The 26,529-nt window shown below is 36.8% G+C and overlaps 1 protein-coding gene across 2 annotated transcripts in view; it reads right to left on the bottom strand.

The window, feature by feature from the left end:
* Window positions 1–16,091, bottom strand: part of LOC150096010 (EEF1A lysine methyltransferase 1) — an 84,146-nt gene extending 68,055 nt beyond the window's left edge. The window contains exons 1-2 of one of the 2 annotated variants that reach the window (XM_090408891.1): window positions 15,958–16,091; window positions 5,866–6,015 (exon numbers count right to left, since the gene is read on the bottom strand). In XM_090408891.1, the coding sequence (XP_090265017.1) occupies window positions 5,866–6,012 (147 nt within the window). In that variant the 5' untranslated portion in view covers window positions 6,013–6,015; window positions 15,958–16,091. The other variant, XM_090408890.1, reaches the window with a different exon arrangement.
* Between the last annotated feature and the right edge of the window lie 10,438 nt (window positions 16,092–26,529).

Below are 26,529 nucleotides of genomic sequence, written 5' to 3'. Positions count from 1 at the left end.
CTAGTCAAGGGTTGTTATCAGGTTGAGATGGAAGAGATTTTTCATAGAATGGTAGTGGAGAAGAACAAGAGGCCATCACTGGAAACTGTATAAGGAGGGTGTGAGCAGAGGCGTGAAAAGCAGGTTCTTTGAATGGAGAGTGGAGTACATTGCCTGATGTGTTGTGAATGTAGACACACTGAATCAGTTTAATTAACATCTGACTTCATGGAGGTCAGATGTTAATAATAAACATTCGCAGCAACATAAATTCCAACAAAAATTATGTTTATCAATACTGACAGACATTCAAATTAGACCACCTTCTTAAAAGAAACCCAAAATACAGCTACATCAACCATAATTCACCTCCAATGCCCAAATATACTCTTCATGATTCATTTCACAAGAATGGGGAGAGGGGGCACCTGTGCCTTTGTACGTTTTGACATTACCTTCCAAGAGAATGCCAAATTTAGAATCCTCTGCTTTTGACATCCTCTGGCTGAAGGTTTCCTTGTCCTACTTAATAACATTTATTTGCTGCATTTAGTGGTCTCCAAACCCTGAAAACCACAAAACCTCTTCACCTTCCTCTCCATGAAACTCAACCATCTACAATCCAGCTATTCAAACAGCAAAGTCATCATCCTAGGTGCATGTCCACAACTTCAACTGGCTCCCCTTCTCCAACACTACCAATCAAGCTGGATGCAATGTAGAGTTTTTGCTATAAGCAATGATCCAACACAAATCATGCAACTGCCTACTTGAATTCCAGATAATCTCCTCCACTTTGCCAATACAAAGATTGGCAAAGTGGAGGAGATTTTGCCTTCAACTTTGCTTTCCAGACATACTGTAGAGGTTACCTCTCCTCTCGGCAACTCCTCTCTGAAACTACTACTCTTCTTTCTCATGGCATGACTATTGCTTCTGCTCTTCTGACCAGACACCTGCACTGAGCGAGTCACAGAAATCATCTATAGTGGCATGAAAGCATTCATTTCTCATTCTATTCAAATTTCTATTCACTTTCCAAGTCCTGGTTCAACAGGAGATGTATGAAAGCAGTCAAAGAAAAAAACTCAGTTTTCCACAGGTGGCTTGCATCAAGAACCGCAGCTTCATGCTCAGCCTACGTAAAAGGATACAATAAATGTAAATCAACTATCAGCAAATACAAATTCAACATCATAAAGTCCAATAGCAGAAAATTTTCCTCTGACTTCTACATAGACAACAAAGGCAAATCACCTTCTTCAATACCAGCAACCCAGCATCATATGCCTCCTATGGCCTTTCAGCAGAAAGACATAAGAAAAAGAAGAATGTTAGACAAGCTGAAGACTGCAAAGTAGTCTGGTTCCAATGGCATCTCTCCTATTGTACTTGAAACATTGTGCTCCAGAGGTAGTGCCTGTCCTATATCATCTCTTCAATCTTATATTCAGCTGGTACCTATCCCATCTCATAGAAACTAACATATATCCAACCCATTCCAAAAAAGAGACAAAAGTCTACCATCTCCAACTATTGACCAATTGGCATCACTTCAATCCTCTTCAAAATAATGGAGGGGGTTATCAATAGTCTACTTCTTCACTACCTAGAAACTTACTAGTTAATCAGCGACCACCAATATGGATTCTGCCAAACCAGGTTCAAAGATGACATTTTAGCTTACATCACTCACTGCTGAACACATGCCATGGAAAGATTTAGAGAAATGTGTGCTGTCACTCTTCACATTTCCATGGCTTTTAATGATGTTTAGAATCAAGACCTGCTTTGCAATCTGCCTTCCTTCAGTCTGGTCTATCTGCCCCTCTGTAACTGGATAGCCAGCTTCATTTCTGGTCATTAACTGTGTGTTATGCTTGATGGCACCCTGTCTTTCAGCTTTGCCAATTAATGTAGGAGTGCCTCAGGGCTCCAATTCCCCACCTACCATTTTTTCTCTTATATATAAATGACCCTCTCTCAATCACTACAAATCCTATCCATAGCTTTTCCAATGACAGCACTCTTTATTCATACTACTCCTTTGACAAACCATGTAGTTCCCAAACATCATCTGCACCAGTGTCCTAAACACTGATCTCCATACCATCCTTCAGTGAGACAAGGATGACCTAGTGACCTTCAATGGTGTGAAAACTTACTCTTGCCTTTTCTCTCACAAAAAGGGATCTCAGTTCACCTTCCATCATCCTCAGTAATATGCACATCACCAGACAGGATGTACTATCTCTCCTTGAACTGATATTTATCTCCAACCTCTCTTGGCACAAACACATCACATCAATAACTTCCTCAGCTTCTAAAAAAATTAGGCATTCTTTTCTGCTCAAGAAGCTATTTTTCACTCACTCAGCTGCTAATTCTAAACAAATCAATTCATCCTTAGAATGCTGTTCACACATTTAGGATGGTGCACCTAAAATCTCCTTAAAAATTCTTGATGGTGTCCAGAGGAGAGCAATTTGGCTCATAGATGATCCTTCCCTCACAGGCTCACTTCAACCTCTATCTCACAGATGCAGTGTTTCAGCTCTGTGTCTCTTCTACAGGTACTTCAATGGTCACTGCTCCAGTGAATTAGCAAACATCATTCCTTTATGTAAAACCTGTTAAAACAAGAGCAGCAGCTGTCCAACATCCCTTTATAGTACATCTGCAAACTCATCGAACCTGCTTCTCCTCTTCATTTATTCCATCTATCTCCATCCTATGGAACAGATTTCTCCATCATGTATTCCAACAATTTCAACCTACAGCTCTTTAAGAAGAAAGTCAATAAGTTTCTTCTTTCTCAACCTTTATCTGCACCTCACACACAGCACTAATGTCCTATAGGTTCTTGTACCTCTCATGTGTGAGATAAATATAAAAAATATATATATTAATACGTACAGGTACAGCAAAAACAGAATGTCTTAGAATAAAAAAGTTAATGAAAGAGAAGAGGAACACGAAACTGGTATAAGAATATTGAAGCAATAATCAAAGACATGAAAGAAGCATATATGCAGTAGACAAATACAAAATCACTAGAAACAGAAATTAATTATAAACACAAAAGAGCAAAAGCCAAAAAAAGCATGCAGGAAAAAGAATACAGAAACATGGGATCACTTCAGTGGTGCACCCAGGGAAGGGGCTAAGGGGCGCTGCCCCCCCCACAAAAAAAGAAAAAGGAAAACAAAACACTAGAAAATTTTTCAAACATCTTTTCCTAATTAAAATTCATTTTTTTTTTTAAATTTATGTTGTGTCTTATATTTCTATACTACTTGTGAATTAGCAGTGTAGTGTGCATTCTCAAATCGTCTACTCAACTTACCCCCCCCCAGATTAAATCATGAGTGCTCCCCCCCCTTGCAGATATGTAGCAGATTTATTTAGAAGTATAACATCATCTGCATAAAGAAAAGGGCTAACATTAGCATCTCCAATTTTGATATCATGTTTAATACCACATTCCTTCATAATGCAATCCATATAGATAATGAATAACAGAGGAGATAATGTACATCCTTGTCTCACACTAGATTTAACATTAAACCATCTTCCTATAATTTCTCCAATTCTAACTGCTGAATTACAACTCAAATAAAGACTAAGTATTGCTTCATATAATGCATCACTGACACCATATAATGTAGCGTATTGAATAGCTTCTCTCTCGGCACCTTGTCATATGCCATTTCCAGATCGTCAAAACTTAAATATAGATCTTTGTTATATTCCCATGCTTTCTCAACTATTTGTTGTAAAGTGAAGATCTGATCCTGACAGCCTCAATTTGGCCTGAATCTAGCTTGTTCTTCACCAAGCTTTTTTTCCACAATTCTTCTCAACCGATTCTCAAGTATACTTGCATAAATCTTGCCAGAAACACTCAGTAAGGAAATACCTCTGTAATTCTCACATTCAGTTTTATTTCCCATTTTATATATGGATACCATGAGAGCTTTACTCCAATCATCAGGAATTCATCCCTCTGTCCAGGCTTTCTGAACTATGCAGTGCAGCCACTGTAAGTCTTTTATACCATCATACTTCAGCATTTCTGATCGAATATCATCTACTCCTGCTGCCTTTCCACATTTCAAGCCTTTGATGGCTTTTTCTGCTTCAAGTATGGATATGGATTCCTGACTGCATGCCTGTTGAGTGTTTTTTACCACTGTGATATCACTGCTTGTTTCATTTTGCAATTTTATTTTTCAAAGTAATTACTCCATACTTGAAGGATATCTTTTTCTCCCATTTTCATGTCACCTTTATCATCACTAACTCCTTTTACAGCATTCTTTCCTCCATTTCTAAGCTTCTTCAACAACCTCCAGAATATCGTACCACCTTCTTGATATTTATTTTCTACGTTTTTGTCAAAGCCCTCCAATGACTTTTGTTTAGTTAGTTTTACAGTGTTTTGCTTTCTTACATTTGTTTCTGTATTCTCTCAGAGCACAAGCTGACTTATTTGCCAGGAACTTTTGATATGCTTTCTTCTTTTTCCTTCACTGCCTCTTTAACGTCCTGTGCGCACCATGGAGTTCTTATTTTTCTATCCTTGCAGACAACTTCACTACATGCTTCTCTGGCAGAATCAATCAATGTTTTCTTCAGAGTTTGCCAGTGAATCTCCAAGGTTTGATTCCTGTTCTCAAACTCTTGCATTTTTTCTTCAATAATCTTTGTGTATTTTAGTCTATAGTTCACATCTGAGAGCTGCTCAACTTTTATTCACTTTAAAATTACATATTATTCTTTTCAATATGAAATTCAATTTTATCCTGCTCAAGACTAAATAGTGATCGCTTCCAATTTCAAATCCTCTGTACACTCTGGTGTACTGCACCAGGGAGAAAACATTACTATCAACAATAACGAGACTTTTCTTATTCCTTGCCTCTTTTCTCCATGTGAATTTATGCACATTTTTATGTTGGAACATGGATTAGTAATAACCAGTCCATGTCCTGAGCAGAAATCCAACAGGCATTTGCCATTATTATTAGCTTTGCTCTTTTCTCCAAATTTTCCCAATATATTTTTGTATGTCTGACAATCATTTCCTACTCTGCTATTTAGATCCCCAACAAGGACCAACTTTTCCTTTTTCATTGTGTCAGTTGCTTTTTCTAAAGCATCAAAAAATTCCTCCACTTCTACCTTAGTAGAACCTTCTGTGGGACCATAGGCACAAATAAGTCATTGTCCAGTTCCCCATTCTTATATTTGCCCACATCACTACTTGACACTGCCTGCCATTCAAGAAGATTAGCCTCGTATTTAGTGTTGAATACTATGGCTACTCCTTCTTTTCCTTGACTGTCATTGCCTGAATATATCATTTTATATTTATTGGTCAGAAAGATCTCATCAGTTTTGGTCTTTTTTGTTTCAGTCACCCCTATTATGTTGATCTGGTACTTAACATCACCAGAGTTAAAGATCGGTACTATCAACATAAGAAGCCTGAATGGCAAAGAAATGGAGATAGTACCGATCTTTAACTCTGGTGATGTTAAGTTGGGGTGTGTTTTCAGATTTGTTCCAGTAGCTGACTTTTCGCTGTTCGCCCTGGTTCTCTGGTGAAAACAACTGGGGCCTTGTTTAAGCATGAAATTTTGTCATGTTGTACCACCATTTGGTATACTGGTTTTAGCCAATAGGAATACAATTTGGTCGGCTAATTCCCAAATTGCCAGCCCATCCTTGTTTGTTCAGTATCCAGGTAGATACCCAACAGGGTGCACCACGAGAATGTGATGAACCGACCAGGTCAGAAGCCCTGGTCGGTTCTCCACATTCCTTTAAAGGCTATGTGGATGTTATTAAACACTAATAAATAAATGCACAAAATTTCTTTACCCAGTCTTCTTCAATTTCAAATTGCTGACACTGGACATCATAAAGTGTGTTTTTCATTTCCTTTTCAAGCTGTTCTTTGTGAAATTCTTCAAGAGCTCGTAAGGTGTGAAATGAAAGATGCGGCATATCATCATCTTCTTCATCCATTTACTGTAAGAAATAAACCATGAAAATACAAAAGAAAACAGATGCATACAAATTTAACTCATTATTTATCTGATCAGATTATTGTTTCCAAACTTTATGCAGCATCATCCCATGTCAAGATCTGGAACATTTTCATTGCATCCTTCCCATGCAGAAACATCATCATTGTATCCCCCCCCCTGCTTCTATTAAATATTTATAAATAAACTACTTTTAATAAATATTTTTATTTATCTAAATGTAATAAATTAACTACATGATATGTCAAATAATATACTGTAAGACAGCCCAAATTTGTAATTTATATCATTAAAAAAAAATTCATCACAAATATTTAATGTAATCTATCAATTTTTTTTTTAGTAACAATACTATTGGGCTCTCCACCAACATTATGCTTTGTTGCTCATATTTTCAATTCACATATTCATAAACAGGTGGAAAAATAAAGCTGTGCTCTTAAATCAAACTTCTTAATGCCAAAACCTGGTTAATAATCTATGGCTAAACTTCTTACATACAGTTAACACAGAGCATGAGAACAGGATCTCCCATGAACTCTGCCTAGCTACTGTGAAAATTCAAATCATGTCTCAAGATTAATGCTAAACTTAGCACAGTATTACAAATAGCCATATCAATGTCAAAACATCATCACTCCTAGGCATTAGCTGAGAAGTAACGGGTTCATTTTAAGTATAGTAATTGGCATACTGAACTGCAGCATAAATAAAGTTATGTAAACAATTATTTTACCCCTCTCCAATGATAGAGTTATGCTTTGCAGTTTGGAAACCACTGGATAGATATTATTATTATTGATATAATAATATTATTAATTATTATTATTAATATAAACAACTTATAATTTAAACTGTAATAATATGACTTTATCTGTTAACCAAAATGTAAATTAAATTTTACCAAAGATTACTATTACCAGAGGTCGAAACAGTTTTAAGAAAATAAAATGTTCCTCTTGGAACAAATTAAAAGGAACCTTTTCTTGTTTCCTGATCACCAAGAATTAATAATTATGGATAGAAATGCTTTCATTATAATGATTTTTTTTTTTTTAATCTATCCGGATAGCTATGTGAATTGAAACAATTTATTTGTTCCTCTGAAGATACATTTCCAGGTTGGTGCAAAAAATTTCACTCTCAGAAATAATGCTGTCTGAAAAACACAGACATATACTGTATGTATGTGATGTATGTATATATATATTTCTGAAGATGTTTCCAGGTTGAAGCAAAAAATTTCACCCACAAAATAATGCTCTGTCTGAAAAACATACATGCATGCACACACACGCAATACATATACTATTATTATTATTATTATTATTATTTCGGGTGACTCTAGGAGTCTTTAGACTCATCGAGGGAGGCCCTAAACATCATGTCCACACAACTATGCTATTACATTCTCACAGTATCTATCATACCTTGCCTTGAACTCGTTCACCGTCATAGCACCCACAACAGACTCTGGCAGCTTATTCCACTCATTTACCACTCTAAAAGTAAAGAACCCAGCTCTAACACCCCTGCTAACCACACTCTTGCCCAGCTTCCATAGGTGTCCCCTAGTTCTCCTACCACCAGTCCTGACCTCAAAAATATCCTCTGAATTAATCCTATAGAATCCCTTTAGCAATTTGAATGTCTCAATCATATCTCCCCTTTTCCGCTTATCAACTAGTTTCTGCAACCCACAAATCTTCAATCTGTTCTCATATGGTTCATTCCATAGACCTGTTATCATCTTAGTCACTCGCCTCTGGATCCTCTCCATCTCCTCCCCATCAAGAAGGAACCGAGGTGACCAAATCTGGGCACAGTAGTCGAGATGAGGTCTTATCAAGGCTCGGTACAGAGGTACAATAACTTGCTTGTCTCTGCTCGTCAAGGTATTTTTCAACAACCAAGTGAGTTGATGAGCTGATTTAGCTACTTTTGCAATGTGCCCCCTAAACTTCATCTCCCTATCCACCAACACTCCCAAGTCCCTGGCCTCATCAATCTCTTGGAGTACAGTTCCACCAATGTGGTATACTGCTGCTAATCTTTTCACCCCAAAATGCATAACCTTACATTTTATCACATTAAATTGACATCCATTCTCCTTAGCCCAGAACTCCAATCTATCCAAGTCTTCCTGCAAGATTTTGACATCTTCTGCATTCACTATTGCCCTACCTAACTTTGCATCATCAGCGAACAAATGAACTGTTCCTCTTAGATCCTTCCCTATATCGTTAATGAACAAATTAAACAGCAGTGGTCCAAGAACAGAACCCTGCAGCACACCACTAGTCACAGGCCGTCTTTTGGACTCTACTCCTGAATAAACTACTCTTTGATATCTCTCCATCAACCAACCACCTATCCATGTCAACATTCCCATATGTTGTAGTTTACAGATTAGTATTCCATGTGGTATCCTGTCAAATGCCTTTGCCAGGTCCAGCAGTATCACTGTAAACCCATTTCCCTTATCCAGTTCACCCGTCACCTTGTTATAAAACTTGAGCAAGTTACTGAAGCATGATCTACCCTTCACAAAGCCATGCTGTCCCCTGTACGACTCCTGATATGCTGATCGGTCGGTAATTTGCAACTGTAGTCTTGGATCCTCCTTTATGCAGTGAAACTATTTTCCCCCTCTTTCCACACCTTCGGGACTAAACCAGACCTGAGACTCGGATTAAACAACATGGTCAAGGGCACTGATAATTCCTTAGCCGCTTCACGCAAGACCCGTGCCGGTATACCATCCAATCCCACAGATGTGTTCACATTAAGGTTCTGTAATAGACTAGTCACCTCCACTTCATTCATCACTATTCACGTATAAACTAATGGTTCCTTCATTTTTTCAATGTCACCACCTGGATGATATTCCAAATGTCAGTTGACTTTCAAAGTCCTGCAGACACAACTCCTTGCCTCTCCTATGTGTGTGTGTGTGTGTGTGTTTGTTTGTTTTTCAGATGGAGCATTATTTTCTGAGAGTGAAATGTTTTGCTCCAACTCGGAAATATATCTTCAGAAATATAGGTGATTAAAATATCCCTGTTTAAGGCCTTGTGAAGCGACATCCAGTGATCCAAATACTTCAAACTTTGCATAAGTACATTGTGTGTCATGTGGAAGCAATATCTGAGAAAAAAGTTCCAAAATTCACCACCAGTAATGTTATAAACACTAAATGCATGGAATTTGCATATCACACAACTCGGCAGGGGCCAGGAGGGTTTGAAAAAGATGGTTGTTAACACCAACCAGTGATGGCACTAACCTTGCCTCAATGTGTTTTGCTCATGAAACTGTACTACCTAAACAACTGCAATGTTATTGCTGCTGAACTCTGTAAATTTCGTTGCCTGAACAAATGTTGACGAGGTCCACTCTTCATATGCTCTGCAGCAAGTGATTAGTCATTTTGAAGAAATGGGATCATTGGGAGTTGTGTCTGCAGGACTTTGAAAGTCAACTGACATTTGCTTTAACATTCCTTGCTCAAGTGGAGTTAGATGCCATGCAATCATGGATGATTTTGCTGGAAGATGAGGCTCACTTTCACCTGAATGGAGCTGTGAATACCCCACCAGATATGGGCTAAGCAAAACCTGCAAGCAATCCAACAAATTCCTTCATTTTTACCCAAAGTTACTGTCTAGTGCAGGTTTACAGCTTTATTTATCATTGGACTATTCTTCTTTGAGGGCATTCACCAGGTCCTGCGACCTGCTCAGTTACTGCTGACAGGTATCGCGATATGATAAACAATTTTGTTGTGCCACAGCTACAGCAGCACCTGTGCATGGATTCAGTCATTTTCATGCAGGATTGGCTGATCCTGCATGAAATCTCCCTTAGGATCAACTGATCTATGCAGGTGTTCTTTGAGAATATTTCACAGAAGTCAGAGTGATCAGCTGTGTGTTTCTCTCTGCATGGCTGCCTCATTCACCTGATTCTCAACTCCTGTGATTTCTGGCTCGGATTTTCTCACCATTTATTGGGATCATCCTGATAACTTGCCAGCACTGAAAGACAGCATAATGCAGCATTATTGCAACATCAGTCTTGACCAGCTGCATTCTGTCATTGAACACACTGTGCAAAGGATGCAGTTTGTGACATACTGGGAAGGGCAGCACACTGAACACTACAGCTTGTGAATGCACGTGAATAAAAATGTGTTATTTATGCCCATGTTGCTTTTCTCCTTCTTACACAGAAATATTACTACATCTACATTCAGTACATAATACAGCATTCTCAGTGGTGAATTTTGGAACTACTTTTTCCCCCCATCAGATATCACTTCCACATGATGCACAATGTATTCCTGCAAAGTGTTGCAGCATTCTGACTACCCATGCACACACACACACACACGTGTATGTATGCTCATGTGTTTTTCAGATAGAGCATTATTTTCTGAGAGTGAAATTTTTTTGCTCTGAACTGGAACAATTTACTGGAGTGAAAAAAAAAAAAATTTGCTCCTTTGAATTAAATCCTCAAAGATAGATATTATAGAACCTAAACATTGGTTGTTGCAGTACAATAGAAATATATTGTTCCATTCTGGAATAACTGTCTGAGGATGTTTTCTTGATGTTCTGTGTTGATACTCTAAATGTAATTTTCATTTTGTAACAGTTAAGGAGTATTTATATAGTCATGATATACACACATTTTACCTTGACTGAAATAATAAAATAAACAACTATATGATGAAAATACCTTAAACTAAAAAGCAAAATGTAATTATCTGTGTTTGATATGCAAGATGAGTTACATAAAATAAGATAAACTAAAACCTAAGATTTGATCCCATGACTTTCTACTCCTAAAATGAGAGATTAATGAGCATGCCATTTAAGTTAGTAAAACATTTCAAATGTGAAAATAAAATTTGTTTAACATGGTAATTATACTGTTTATACATATATACAATGGTGTGCTAAAGCCAGCTTGAGCAAGCTAATTGCTAAACTTCCATATATACACACATACACATATACAGTGGTGTGCTAGACCCAGCTTGCACAAGCCAATTGTTAAACTTTCAAGAATTTGGGGAGCTAGTTGTTAAACCAACAATGGCTATAAATCCTGAAGCGACATGCTCTTTGATTCACAATAAATTAAAGTTGCCAAGAAATTATATTCTTGGTTTAATCCTTTATCTAAGTGTAAGTAAATAAAGTTTGTGTGTGAAATAACTTCATGAGTGGGCAACTCATAGATGGGCTAACGACTTCACATCACTTGCCTTATACAAGTTGTCCAGTTATGAATAAAGGATTAAACCAAGAATATAATTTCTTGGCATCTTTAATTTATAGTATAACCAAGAAAAACTTTCAACTTTGATCCACAATGGCTAGTGGCATCTGGGCAACGCTCGGATATGGTGTACAGAAAATCCAGCCAGGCCATTCTTATTCAGCACTCTTTATGATACTTTTTCCAGCTTCCTTTTCTACATGACAACCTGTGATAGGGATAACCTCTGCTAACAATTTTACAGGAATATTATTTTTGAACAAACATCTGATTAGTTTTGCCTGAGCTGCTGCTTAAGGATATTCCCATGTTCGACATCTGTCAAAGATTTCACGTTTCTAGAATTGTCGTGAGCATCTGTAGCTCGGTTGGTTTCAACAGTGCATTTTGGCTGAAAAATCTTATTTAAATCCCGTCTATGATGTAAAGAACTTCATCAGAAGTTCAATTAAAGGTGAGTTAGCCATCTCATACAGAGGTGGAGGGTTCATCCTTTTTTTTGGTCCAGAAGAACTTCTATAATAATTCTCCAGTAAAAGTAGTATTGCAATTCCACCATCCATTATTTTGAGGAGAAAGAGGAAGAATAGTCATGAATTTAATAAGGTCATTACCCTAATAATAAGCAGCTCAGTAGCCTGCAAAATTAAGCATGTTTGTTGATACTTGAGAGGGGGAGGGGGATTTTCACAAAGGGAGAAACCTACTGAGGTAGTTTCTCCCCCTCCTTGGAGTTTGTTAAAAAATTACCAGCACATCCCTGCACAAACACACACATATGCATGTATATATATATATATATAATGGTGACTCAGCCTATCTTGGGGGAGAAAGTATGCAAAGCTTTTTTTTTGGTCAAACAATAAATAGGTGATGGTGTGCATTCTTTGCTAGCAGGAAACATTGAAAATTAAACAATACTGCATTTATATGTCATGTGTCACTGTAATAAAGGTACCAGTATACCATACTATTATGTGCCCCCCCCCCCTCAAAAAGCACTGTATATGTGTGTGGTGTATACATACACACACATGTGGACAGACAGCACTAAAGCCCTCTATACAGGGTGCCATAGTTTTGTTGAAGGTAGGCCTTCCTTTGACAATCTGCTCTGGATTTTGCCTTTTGGATTTTTTCGATTCTGCCTTGAATATGAGAGAATTCCACACTGTAGGTTGTTATACAACCTTAGAGAGAGATGAGCATGCACACTAAACTTATGACAAGAATTGGAGCATGGCTCATTCCCCAGGTATCAGTAAGTGATATATGGAAGTGCTCATTCTAAGAGAAAGAGGGTGACCAGTAGTGTACAAGGCATGACAAATTCTTGGAATGGCCTCATACTATCAGGTATATGGCAAGTCAGGTAGAACCATTTGATTGCATGTTTGGATGCATCTGTCCTTATTGAGTCAAATCCAGTGGTGGCCCGTGAAGCTTTAAGTGAGGGTGCTGCCTATAAAAAATAATTTTTAAAAAATTATTTTTTTCCTAATTAGTAACCAATTTATTTATTAATAAATTGGTTACTTTATTAATAAATAGTTAAGCAAAAGTGCAAATGAAACACTAGACATGTTAAGGTAGTTTATGGTGATGATGCCTTGATAAAGTCTAGTGTATCTGAGTGGCATAAGAGGTTTAAAGAGGAACAGGATGACGCGAGAGATGACAAAAGAACTGGGTTACCACAAACTCAAAGAACATGTGAAAACAGTGCTGCAATTGGCTCAGTTCGGACAGACAATTAAGTGTAGAGTGAAAGGCATTAGAATTAAATCTGACAGAGAAACAGCAAAGAAGATTTGGAAATAGGAAAAATTTCTGCAAAGATGCTGCCATGAATATTTTTGATGGAATTATTACTGATGACACAACTTGATGCTTTCATGTATGAACCTGAAACAAAATTCCAAAGCATGCAGTAGAATTTTGGTATGGACATACAATCTGAGTAATATATGCATCATTTACAATAAATTAAAATGCTGAGAAGTGCCCATACACTTTCACTGATATTATAGTAATCGCTCAATTATCTAACCACAGCAGGAGAGCAATTTGTCAGATAACCGTAAGTTTGAATAACTGATAGTACAATGACATGATGTTACACCAGAAGCCAGTGATTAGTCCAGTTAAAACACTAACCCATTCAGAGATCATTTAATTATTCATTTGAAGGCTGGATAATTTAGAGACTATATTAAAATATAGCATGACCTTGAACAGCATGTGCTGGCTAAAGCTCATGCTAACAGTTTAATGAAATGAAGTCAGCACATAACAACATTAGAGGACAGTCTAATGACTCCAATATTTCATGTCACAGAGAAATCATCAGTGATGGGGGGGTAATAGGAAAAAAATTGTAATGCACATACATACAAAACAAACTGAAAATAATTAGACTTAAAAGCCTAAAACTTATTTTTTGGGTAGGGGGGACACCATCCTTTATTGGCACTAGCAGGAAAGCTTGGCAGTATTTATCTAGTGTATGATTATACAATGGCCACCAGGCTCATGTACGAGGGTGGTCTGAAAAGTTCTCAGCCTCGACCATTGATGGCAACACTGTCGGCAAGATTTTTTTTTTCTAAGTTGGTACATCTGTCATAAGCATCCATGTGAAATCGCAAGTCATTCTGTCTAGTAGTTTGTTTTATACAGTAGTCTGAAGCAAAAGTATCCCTTGAAATGGATAAAACTGAGTATCGTGCGTTTATAAAATTCTTTGTAAAAGAAGGTTTAATGGCAAAAGAAATTCATTCAAAGTTCATAAAAGTTTATGGGTGCTCTTCTTCGTTTTCAACAATTAAGAAATGGGCTGCCGAGTTTAAACATGGCTGTACCAGCCTGACCCTCCCCCTCTGGGTGCGCCACTGATTTAGTACCAATTTTGCACAGGAAAAGTTGTTAACTTGTCATTTTTCGTTCTAAATGTTTGTGAAATCTTAATACACCAGCTACATCATTATGATGATCTTTTAGCATGATAGCATGGATCCTCAGTGATTAGTCTTTTGACTTATCATATGACGAAATAGTAAGTAGACTATGGGAAGTTTTTGGTACTGAGACTACATTATTATGTAATTAAAGTTACTCGCCGATACTTTATAGTTTACTATATTTGGCATGAAACTCTCTGATTCCAATCTTTGAGTTTCTTATTCGGTTTTAAAACAATGTAGGATTTAATATCCCCTTAATTTAAATAATGTAATTAAAGAGTTTAATAAAAATTAGCAAATAAAACCAGACAAGTTTCATAAGTCGTATGACTTACATCATCAGCAGTACTGGTACTTAAAAGTCAGGTTTTAATTGATTTTTATTTTATTTTATTTTATTAAACTCTTTAATTACATAATAATGTAGTCTTGATACCAAAAACTTCCCACAGAAATTTACATTTGCACACAGTAAGTGGACATCTAACTACTACTACCTGGATAAGTACATAGGTGTATAATGTTCCTAAACCAATAATTCACCATTCCCAGGTGACAGCAAAGGTGCCCCATTCATATGCTATCATCGATGAGTATTTTTTTCAACAACAGTTTCATATTAATGAACTTTTTTCCTTTTTGGATATGTCTAGTAAAATTAATGTAAAACGTTATAATTATTATCCCAAGATCCCATGGAGTCAAAGACTCATCTCGGAGGTCCCATTTGTCATACCTCTTGCAAGGCTGTCATACCTCTTAAGACATGGGCACATTGGGCAGTTGCCCAGGGGCCCCATGCTGACATATTGTTCATGAGAGATCTCTTGGCAGAGTTTATAAATTACTCGACCTCTCGCTGGAACACTGAGCTAAAAAAGAGAACTGGATATTCTGCACAATACGTCAATAACAAAATACTTTTCATATTATACTATAAATAAAATTTTAAAAAAAATGTTTTTCCAGGTTGGCCAATTATAAATCAATTCTCTGCAAAGAAATTTTGCAAAAGTTTGTTGATTAATTCTAGCTTTACAGCATGCTTTTTATGTTTAAACACTGATTTTGTTAAAAGTACCAATAAATCTATAGGCTTAATTTTAATAACCGTTTACATTTTTATTCCCGTGGGTGGGTATAGGGTCCCAGGTGCCTCCTACAATATCGTTAAGACGGAGACCTCTTGCTCTCCCATGATCTCAAACCATTTTATGAAAGAAAAAAAAAATCTTCAACACTGATACCATAACAACCCCTTTACCAACTTGTACGTCTCTATCATATCACCCCTCTTCTTTCTATCCACTAGACTGTAAATTGCATCCCCTTCTTTGAAGACGGTTCTAACAGGTGCTAAATAGATCGATGTTTCTGGTGAATTAAGACTTTATGCAAAGATGTTAACGTCAGCGAAATCAGTACGTTACATTTTCACCTAAAATCACTGGCATATTAACATTTGCTCAGTATGAAGTAACCAGGTTCCTTTCAACGTAATTTTGAAATGTTACAGAACTACTCAAGTTTCTTGGCGCTCTACTATTTTTGTAGAGATATCAGACTGAAAAGCGGGTAAACATGACGATCAGAACCATCCCTTGGAATTTCCAAATTTTGTTTTTTACTGATTTCAAAATATGAATTATCAGTACTATCCCAAGAGACCTCACCTACAGGTTATTGACTTCTCTTGCCAGAAACGTATTGACTACAGGGTATTGTCTTCTCTTGCCCTCTAGCGGACAACACAATTGTTGTAACGTGTTTTTTAATAACAATACTAATACAGGAAGCAGTATCCAACTGTACTTCCAAGAGTAAAAAGACTGAAACAGGGGAAGGTCAAACTGATGAAATTATATGTGATGGATATAATTTCATCAGTTTCATCAATTATATGTGATGGAAACAATTATATGATGGATAAAATAGATGATAATATAAGTGGTAATATAGAGATTAATAGTTAAAGAATAGACTTAAGAATAAAGAACAGAAGTGGAAATAAAATAAAAGGAAGTGTGCAATCTGAAGTGTCTGAAAGTGTTAAGAATGAGGACAGTGAATAATATATTTAAGGCACGATATGATGAACTTTGTGTTCAACAGTAGGACATCCCGCGATGAGTCACTTGACTCTGTGGAGGTTTAATAATAATAATAATCTAACGCCTTTTATTCCCGTATAGGGAGTAGGTGAGGCCGTTTTAGCGAGATATAACTTTTGAAGACTAAGTTGTCAGTTCAATCTCCGCTGGTAGACAATCAGAAATAGCTGGCCCAAAGATACCACTAATTTAAACAACCCACCTGTGTAGCTCAGTGAATGTGGCGTTTGCACACCACGACGTTTGACCGCACGAAGGAAGACTTTGTTTCGAATCTAGTCGTCGACTAGAGGAAATTTTTCTAAGCCTTTTTTCGACCGGTTCCCGGGTTAGTCGATCTCTGGCACCGGAAAGCGGGTTTTGTCTCCCAGAAACTCGGGTTTTTCGTCCCGTAAACTCAAGAAAATCGACCGTAGAACCCACATTATTTCAGACATTAAATATATATTGTGTTAGGGTTAAGGACCACAAGATGGTGGAACTTATTGAGACGTCTCTCTTCACTGCGTGCCGCTTAATTAGTGATAGCCTTGGGCAGGCTATCTCTGATTGGCTGCCAGTGGAGATTGAACTGCCCACTCAGTCTCCAAAAGTTAGATAAGGCTAAACTGCCTCGCCTACTCCCTATATGGTAAAAAGGCATTAGCTGATTTTTTTGAAACAACCCACAGTGAAGAGACGGCTCAACATGCCCACATCTCGTGATCCCAAGCCTTAACACAATATTTTTAATGTCTGAAATAGTGTGGATTCTACGGTCGATTTTCTTGAGTTAATGGAACGAAATTCCCGACTATCCTGTAGAAAAAACCCACTTGCCCATGCCAAAGATCGACAACCTCTGGAACTGGTTGAAAAAAGACTTAGAAAAAGTTCCTCTAGTCAGCGACCAGACTAGAACTTAAACCCATCTTTGGCTATTTATGGCAGAGGGGTGCAAACACCATAATGTACGGATACTACAGTGAATCATCTTCACCATATGCGCTATACATTAATTAACTAAGTTATTAATTAATTTCTAACTTTTGCAGAAACGTATTGCAATTTAATTTGTGCGAAATTTATAACGCATTTTTGTAAAGTATAATTTATTAGTATGCTGGCAATAAATTTATGTCCACATTTGGCTGTAGCCATGAAAATGTTTTCATATACAGGCAAAAATATAGTTCGTCCTTAGCGTTTTGACACCTGTGTGTGTGTGTGTGTGTGTGTGTGTGTGTGTGTGTGTGTGTGTGTGTGTGTGTGTGTGTGTGTGTGTGTGTGTGTGTGTGTGTGTGTGTGTGTGTGTGAATATATATTGTGGCACTACCATGAGTTACCTCAGACTTTCATTACGTGCAGGCGCAAACCTGACTTATTTGTCTGTTTGATTAAAAACCAAGTTTATATAAAATTACTTGGAATCTTGAATACATAATATATCCAAGTTAAAAAATTTTATATATATATATATGTATTGTGTTTCAAATTGAGTCCGAGCGTTAGTTCTGGGTGAAGCACTTACCGTGTGAATGCTATCACGAGTACGCCAAAACTGGATTACAGCGTTGTGTGAATCGAGAGGCTGTAACTGATTTTGCTGTTTAGATGGGTAGGGTCGAGAGCTATTTCTTTGGATTCCAAGATACGTCTAATTCATCGGCGCATTTATAGATGATTGAAATTAAGTTCCAGTCTATTTGATGTTGTTGTCCTTCAACATTGATATTGGCAGAGAATAAAACGGCTGGATAGGGCACTAGCACGGACTCTGTTATAAGAAATATCACGTTGGTGTCCTACGCAGAGAGAGATGGACTTTTCTGTCTGGCCATAATATGGTTTCCCGCAAATGCAAATGATTTTGTGTACTCCTGGGAATTGAAGAAGGTTGTGTTTTACTTTAGGTTGACTGAGGCAACATCGGAGTTTGGAAAGGTGAAAAATATGTTTTAACATTAAATTTTTTCAGGATTTTCGCCAGTTTATGAGAAACAGAATTTATATACAGTAAGGAGATGTACAGTGGGATTTGAGTTATCTTTATTACTTGATTACGTACACTAAGACGATTATAGATACTTTTAGGAGCGTAACCGTTATTTAAGAAAGTCTTTTGAGGTAACAAGGTTCTTGCTTAAGTTCCTCTTCTTCTGACAACAAGGATCTCGCCCGATGAGCTAGTGTGGAAATAATTCCTAATTCTTGAGGGTGGTAGTGGTGAGACGAAGCATGTAGGTATCTGTCGGTGTGTGTTGACTTTCTAAAGATAGAAGTGTTGAGACCATCCGTTGTTCTGGTTCCTTTATTTTATGAAAATTCTAGTTCTTAAAGTAGTAACTATTTTGTTGGTACAACAGCTGGAAAATTTATGTATAAAGCACTTGACTTCGTGGCCAATTCATACAACCTTTATTTCTTTTTCCCCTTCAGCATGAATTGACTATTCTATTCTTGGCACAAAGTCAAGGTCGGTTCTACGAAGCGTGGGCGAACAATATGTATATATATATATATATATATATCAGTTGCGTCCCGTAACCATTTCGGTTTGGTGTGCTGTCGTAGCTTATGCAACCTACACTACAAAATTCACGTCAATTTGAAAGTATGGTTGCATTTTTAAGATGTATGAAAGTTTTAGGAGTGTATAACACATCAGTGCTCATCTTAATTAGTCTGATGCAATTAATTGTAGGATAACTTTGAATACTTTAATTTATCAATTAATTGTAACAAAAACCGCGCAGAGTGGGGGGGACAATGTGTTTGTTTTAAGATACTGTGCAATAGTAGTCTGAGTTCTCGGTCCAACAATGAAAAAACGAATTTACAATTTCAAAATTATTTTTAGTTTTCAATATAATCTCCCTTACGACTAATTCATTTATTACAGCGATGCTTCAGCGCCATTATCCCGTACTTCTAGTGGTTCTCAGTAAGATCTGCAAAATATCCCTCTATAGTTGCAATCACCTCTTGTTCGAAGAAAAATGCTGACTAGCGAAGAAGAGTTTTAATGTTGGGAAGAGATAGAAGTCAGAGGCAACCAAATATGGGGAATAGGGTGGATGTTCCAACAATTTATAGTGCAGATCCCTTAATTTTTCCATTGCCAAAACACCTGTGTGGACAGGTGCATTCTCTTGATGAAAGATGATTTTTTCTTCTGCAAACCGGGGCTTTTCTCACGAATTTTTTCATCTAGTCTGGTAAAAAGATCAGAATAATATTCCCGGATTATTGTTTTACCCTTTTCAAGATAATTAATAAACAAAATGCCTTTTAGCATCCCAAAACATCGATGCCATGACCTTTCCTGCTGACTGATGGAACCGACTTTGTCTTCTTTGGCGCTGAACAATCGGCTTCCGTCCACTGTTTTGACTGCTGTTTGGATTCTGGTGTGTAATGGTGAATCCAAATCTCATCCAGAGTAATAAATCGACGCACAAAATTAGTTTTATTCTTGTTAAAACGCTCCAAGCACTGTTCAAATATTTTCATGCGAGTGGGTTTGCTGTGAGCAAGCGCGTCACCCATCTCGCGCAAAGCTTTTTCATATGCAATTCTTTATACAAAAAGATGTCCTACACGTTCTTTTTAAATACCTATAGTCTCAGCAATTTCACGCACGTTGACTCGCCGGTCATCCAATATCATATCGTGCACTTGATCAATGATTTCTGGTGTTATTGTTGTTACACTTTTTGGACGTCCTTCACGTGTATCATCTTCAAGGCCACGTTTAAATTACTCGGCAGCCCATTTCTTAATTGTCGAAAACGAAGGAGAAAAGTGCCCATAAACTTTTATGAACTTCCAATGAATTTTTTTTTGCGTTAAAGTTTCTTTTACAAAGAATTTTATAACAGCACGATACTCAATTTTATCCATTTCAAGGGATACAGAGAACACTCTTGCTTCAGACAGCTAACTGTATAAAACAAACTTCTTGATAGAATGACTTGCAATTTCACATGGATGCTTATGACAGATGTACCAACTTAGAAAAAGAAATCGTGCGATAGTGTTGCCATCTATGGTCGAGGGCGAGCAGACCACCCTCGTATATTATTAGAAAACAATAATGAAGGAGAATGCTATATTTGAATTACTCAAAGGTGTAAAATTTGGAAGACGAAGACGAGGCTTGTCGGCTTCGACCACAATACTGTTTCCCGTTGTAAATATGAGCAAAAGAGTTATAAATTTATAAAGTTATAAATTTATAACTCTTTATAAATTTTTTAATATATTATTTATAAAAATAATATATTAAAAACTTGCCTACCACGCCACTTCACACACGCAAAACAGATGAACCTCAGAAAACAAAAACACCAGCTCATGACAAATTACAACGTTCACTTGGATTGGTTGACATAAATGTTGATTGTCAAAAAACAAGAAGGCACCAGGTACTGAAGGAACAATAGCCGAACTCATTAAATATGGAGATAATGAATTAACCACTTATATACATATACTGGTAAATTTAATATGGGAAAAGAAGAAATATCAGCAGAATGGAAAGAATCGCTAATCATTCTAGTTTATAAAAAGGGAAACAAATATGAATGTGAAAATTACAGGGGAATATCGCTGCTGTCAGCAGGCTTCAAAATTTTATCTAATGTTATCTTATGCTGAAGAAAATACTGGTGAATATCATGCGAACTTCCGAAGAAATAGATCAACAGTTGACCAAATATTTACACTTAGATAGATATACTTGTTTAAGTCTGGTGGCGATACTTAAACAAGTATATCCTTCCCGACCAAAATCAGAAAGGGATTTCCATAGATGACCTCTCACGTCATCTATGGAAAAGCTTAAATAGGATACACACAGGACATAGTATCTGCGCAGACAGCTTACACAAGTGGGGAAGATTACCTACACCCCCAATGTGACTATGGGGCCATAAACCAAACCATCCGGTACATTGTGGAGAACTGCAGCATATGAGCTGGTGACCTGAGAGCTTTTTGAGGCAGATCCTTTAGCTCTTGAATGGCTAGCTGAACTAGACTTAAAATTTTAGTGACTTTTTTACCTGATACTTGTATATGTACATTACTTATCTCATTTTTATTGTCTGGACAATATGTATTTATATATTTTGATGTCATGTGACTTTTTTATGCCATACACTGAATAAAATATGGATAAATACTAGAAAAAATGGGAATAAAATCAGCAGGTCCATATTTTATTTGTAGACATTAGAAAATCAATGGGAAAACGAACATTTTACTATTGATAACCAGAAATTTAAAAGTGCCACCTCCTTCAAACATCTTGGAACATTGATTATAAAGATAAAAAAATTAGTACAGAAAGCAAAGCTACAATACATGCCTCCAATAGATCTTATCATTCACTACATCATTTATCTTCCAAATTTCTAACAAGCAGAGTTAAAACAGAAATATACAAGACAATCATTTAAATAACTAGACCTGTTTCGTATGGAAAAGAAACCTGGAGCATAACAGACCAAGATGCAAAAGCCTTGCAGAACTTTGAAAATCAAATCCTCAGATAATTCTATAGACCTGTAACAGTTAACACAACAGGTGAATGGAAAAGAAGACAACCAAGAACTATATGAACTCTCTAGATCCCCACTTCTAGTTGAGATTCGAACAAGCAGATTGAGATGGCTTGGACATGTGGAAAGAATGGGTGAGGAGAGAATCGCTAAACAATCATTCAAGATGAAGCCTGATGGAAAATGAACCAGAGGTAGACTGCGGATGCTTGGGAGAATAATATCCAAAAAAACTTACGAGATGGGAATTTCAGAACTGGAATGGAAAAGCTCAAAAGAGAACGGAATGGAAGAAGCTGGTGGATGCAGCTAAGAACCTCGGTGATTCAACTAACTAAAGAAGAAAAGGCCAGATCTTTGCAGTGCACACATATCAATAGATGATAGATGAGTTTCATTATTTAACATGCTATCACCAACTTGCTTAGAAGTGGTCAAAGAATCTGTACACCAAAGCGAAGTCCCAATTTACTACATCACTTATTATGATGTAGCTATTTCATCAGCAACTAATATGAGTTTGAGAATTATGTTTGATATCACAGAGACTTGCTGTTAGAGCAATAAAGCAGTTTCTCAGTGTATGGCCCTAGATACTGAACTGTACTAACAGTCTAGAAGAATACAAGATCCAGCAGTCTCAGAGACGGGCACCAGCAGGGAGATTGAGTTTGGGGGTGGTATGCATAGGAACTAGCAGAGAATCCATTAATACGTACTTCCTACTTTCCCATTTCAACTAAATTTAGGCAATAACCATGAGAACTGAGCAAAGACCTTTACTTTTCCTAACAGAATTTAACCTCTCCACTCTCTCTCTTCGGCTCTTTTCATCTCAACAGCGACGTTCATGCATGTTAACTCTGCCAACCCATTTAGAATCTCCCATTCTATCCTCTTTACCTTAACGCCTCCTTGTCTCATTAATTTGTTTTGTCTATAACTTTCTTGATGGCACCAAACAACTTTTTTTGATTTTCTTAAGATCGTGATTTGATTTAATTCAATTTTTCCTAATATGACGACATCTTCCTGAGGGATTGAAGTTAAATCTTGCTAAATCAACTTTCTCTCTCTCTCTTCTTAATATCACTCCTACACACAAGGCCTATAGTAAATTCCTAAATTAAATAAATAAACGTTGAACTGATAGGCAATTGTTTACTCACATTTCTGCTCTACTCAAATTATTCTGTAAGCACTGATTATCAGTAGCATGTAGGGGACTAATAGGATGAAATATATAGTTGAGTGTTGATACAGATCGGGCAGTTCAAGTTGCTGATGATGGTAAAATGCACTGCCAAATTATACTGATGAGTACTAAAGAAGTAATCATTACAGATGATTCAAATTATCTGAATATTAATCAGGTGGCATAGAAAAGCCATAAGAATGAAGGAGAATTTTCTATGACATTGAGACCTCTCTTGATTTGATCATAGCATCAGGAGAAGTCTCAATTAAGGATGTGACTGCATTGCCACCAGTTGGATGTGCAACCTTATTAAGCAATAGATCAATAAGCTGCTGTGGAAGAAATAATGTGAGAAGAAAGATGAGAGTTGTGAAATATATAAATGTAGACTAGAAAAGATGAGTGTTGAACAGAAAACTAAGCTGGAGTATGAAAAGAAATTGGCTGTGCAGTCTACAGGCAACCCAAAATTTTATTGTTAAGCAGCACATAAAAGATTGAATCAACAACAATAATAACAAACATGGGTTCAATGCCCGTAGGTATCTGATGCCATCTTGATATAATTCTTCCACTGCAAGTCTATTTTGTGCAAGATGACTCAGTTTGTGTACAGAGTTCTGCAGCATTTGACAATGTCATCGCCCCATTCTCTATTTGGTCACTGGTTAGCAGTCACTATGTGCAATCAGTGATTGCATTCATGTAACAACATTGATCCAGAACTATTGAAAATCCTCTTGATTAAATATATTTTTTGCTTTATAAATTCTGACTTTTTTTTTTTTAATCTGAAAGGATTGGTTACCACTTTTGTTGATATAGTGATGATTTGCACAATAAATTTAAAAAACAATGTTAAGAAATCTTTCCCAAAGCCACTCACTATACGAATAAAAGGGAAAAACAACCATTTTATAGAACTTCTTGCGACAAATGCAGCATATGAGTACTTAACATTAAATACACTTTCAAACTTTCAAGTCAAGGTCATTACAATATACTAGGTTATGAGTGGGATATTTAAAGTATGGTGTTCTCCCACCAACTGGTGTCATGGCAGCAAAAACATTGATGTTGGTGTAGCAGAAATGTTTAATATTATCTAATATTTTAAGTCATTTTATACAGCATCAGCTATTCTGAAATAGTGATCTTAAAAAAAAAAAAATTTTTTTAAATTTTGCAAAATGTGTATGTAAATCAAAGCATTACCAATTTCGAAGTAAACACAAGTAATGAATTCATAAAGAAATAAGCACATGGTCAACATTAAAATGCCTATTATGCAGACGAGTAATATAACTAAGATGGATGGGATGAATTGAGCCTGAACAAGTATTATATTAGTCGTGCAATAAATAGTTACAACTTCTGCACACTCCTACGCTGCCCACAGAATTGCACAAGGTTAGATCTGATAGTGGTGCTGTGCACAGCCACACAAGTTTATCAGTAGTGAGAGAGTCAACTAGCTGTACAGGTTAACATGCAGTAGGGAGATTATGAGAATCATGTAACTGTAATAGCATTTTGCAAGGTTGAATGCAGCCACCTGTTATTTTCAACAAGCTAAAAACACTGGAGACCAGTAGGATGTTTGTGTTTTGGACTATTAACTGTTTTAACGATACAGAAATTGCTAAATGAAACAAGCACTGATGACAGCAGTGGTAAAAAAACACTGGCCAGACATGTAGTCTGGAATCTGTATCCATACTTGAAATAGAAAAAGTCATCAAAAGCCTGAAATGTGGAAAGGCAGGCAGGAGTAGATATTTGACCAGAAATGCTCAAGTATGGAGGTATAAAAGTCTTAAAGTGGCTGCACTGCATAGTTCAGAAAGCCTGGACAGAGGGACGAATTTCAGATGATAAGAGTAGAGCTCTCACAGTACCCATATATAAAAATGGAAATAAAACTGAATGTGAGAATTATAGAGGTATTTCTCTACTGAGTGTTCCTGGTAAGATATATGCAAGTATACTTGAGAAAAGGTTCAGAAGGATTGTAGAAGAGAAGCTTGGTGAAGAACAAGCTGGATTCAGGTCAAACAGAGGCTATCAGGATCAGATTTTCACTTTACAACAGATAGTTGAGAAATCATGGGAATATATCAAAGATCTGTATTTAAGTTTTGTCGATCTGGAAAAGGCATATGACAAGGTGCCAAGAGAGAAGCTATTCGAAATGCTACAGTTATATGGTGTTAATGGGACATTATGTGAAGAAATACTCAATCTTTATTTGAGTTGTAAGTTAGCAGTTAGAATTGAAGGAAGTATAGGAAGGTTTTAATGTTAAATCTGGTGTCAGACAAGGACGTACATTATCCCCTCTATCATTCCTTATCTATATGGATCACATTATGAAGGAAAGTGGTATTAAACCTGATATCAAAATTGGAGATGATAATCTCAGCATAAAGCAAATTTATGCGGATGATGTTATACTTCTAAATAAATCCGCTACAAGTCTGCAAGATTCCCTGACTAAGCTGAATAACTGTTGTAATAGATATGGTATGAGGGTCAGCAATAAATAGACAAAGACAATGAAAACAGGCAGAAACATTGAAAATATCAACTGCATTGTGAATAGGGAACCTATAGAACAAGTAAAATTTTGGCTATTTAGGCATGATTTTATTATTATTATTATTATTTGTCACCTCCAGGGAGTCCAAAAGACTCATCGAGGGAAGGCATCCACTATACAACTCTGTCTCCACCACTCACAATCCACTAATTGACTGCAACTACACCAATGACATCTATTGCCGAACACCACCACTAGTATTTCCACAGACTATCATAAACATCCATGCCCAAGGCAGGATTCGAACTCGCAGCCTTTTGGCTGGGGAGCGGATATGCTAACCACTCGGCCAGCCTGGCTGGCCGAGTGGTTAGCATCACTAAAAAAATTTTTTAGTGAAGATGGTAAATTAAATATGGAAATAGACAACATAATCAGCAAAGCTTGTATGGTAGGAAGTCAACTGAATAACTTTATATGGAATAAGAGAGAAATTATGCAAAACACTAAATTAGCTGTATACAAGACAGTGTTCAAACCAATTTTAACTTATGGATTTGAGAGCTGGGTCAGAAGTAAAACACTTGCTCAAAGACTAGAGACTGCAAATATGAGACTCCTGAGAAAGATTAGGGGCATGAACAGATCGCATCAATGGCAATATCATATCAAAAATGAGAATATTAGGAAAGAACTTGACATTGTCAGCATCTAGTAATGCATTAGCAGAGATAATCTCAGGTGATATGGTCTCTTAAACAAAATGGGAGAAGAAAGATTAGCAAAACAAGTGTTCTCTGCCAGGTTGGCAGGAAAACGACCCAGAGGAAGACCAAGATATAGGTCAATTGATA

The sequence above is a fragment of the Typopeltis vanoorti genome, chromosome 19 (genome assembly GCF_054136105.1).
Source record: "Typopeltis vanoorti isolate ZY-2024b chromosome 19, IOZ_Tvanoo_1.0, whole genome shotgun sequence".
Classification (NCBI taxonomy): Eukaryota; Metazoa; Arthropoda; class Arachnida; order Uropygi; family Thelyphonidae; genus Typopeltis; species Typopeltis vanoorti.
Note: the sequence above shows the minus strand (reverse complement) of the source record. Positions and strands in the feature narration are given on the sequence as shown.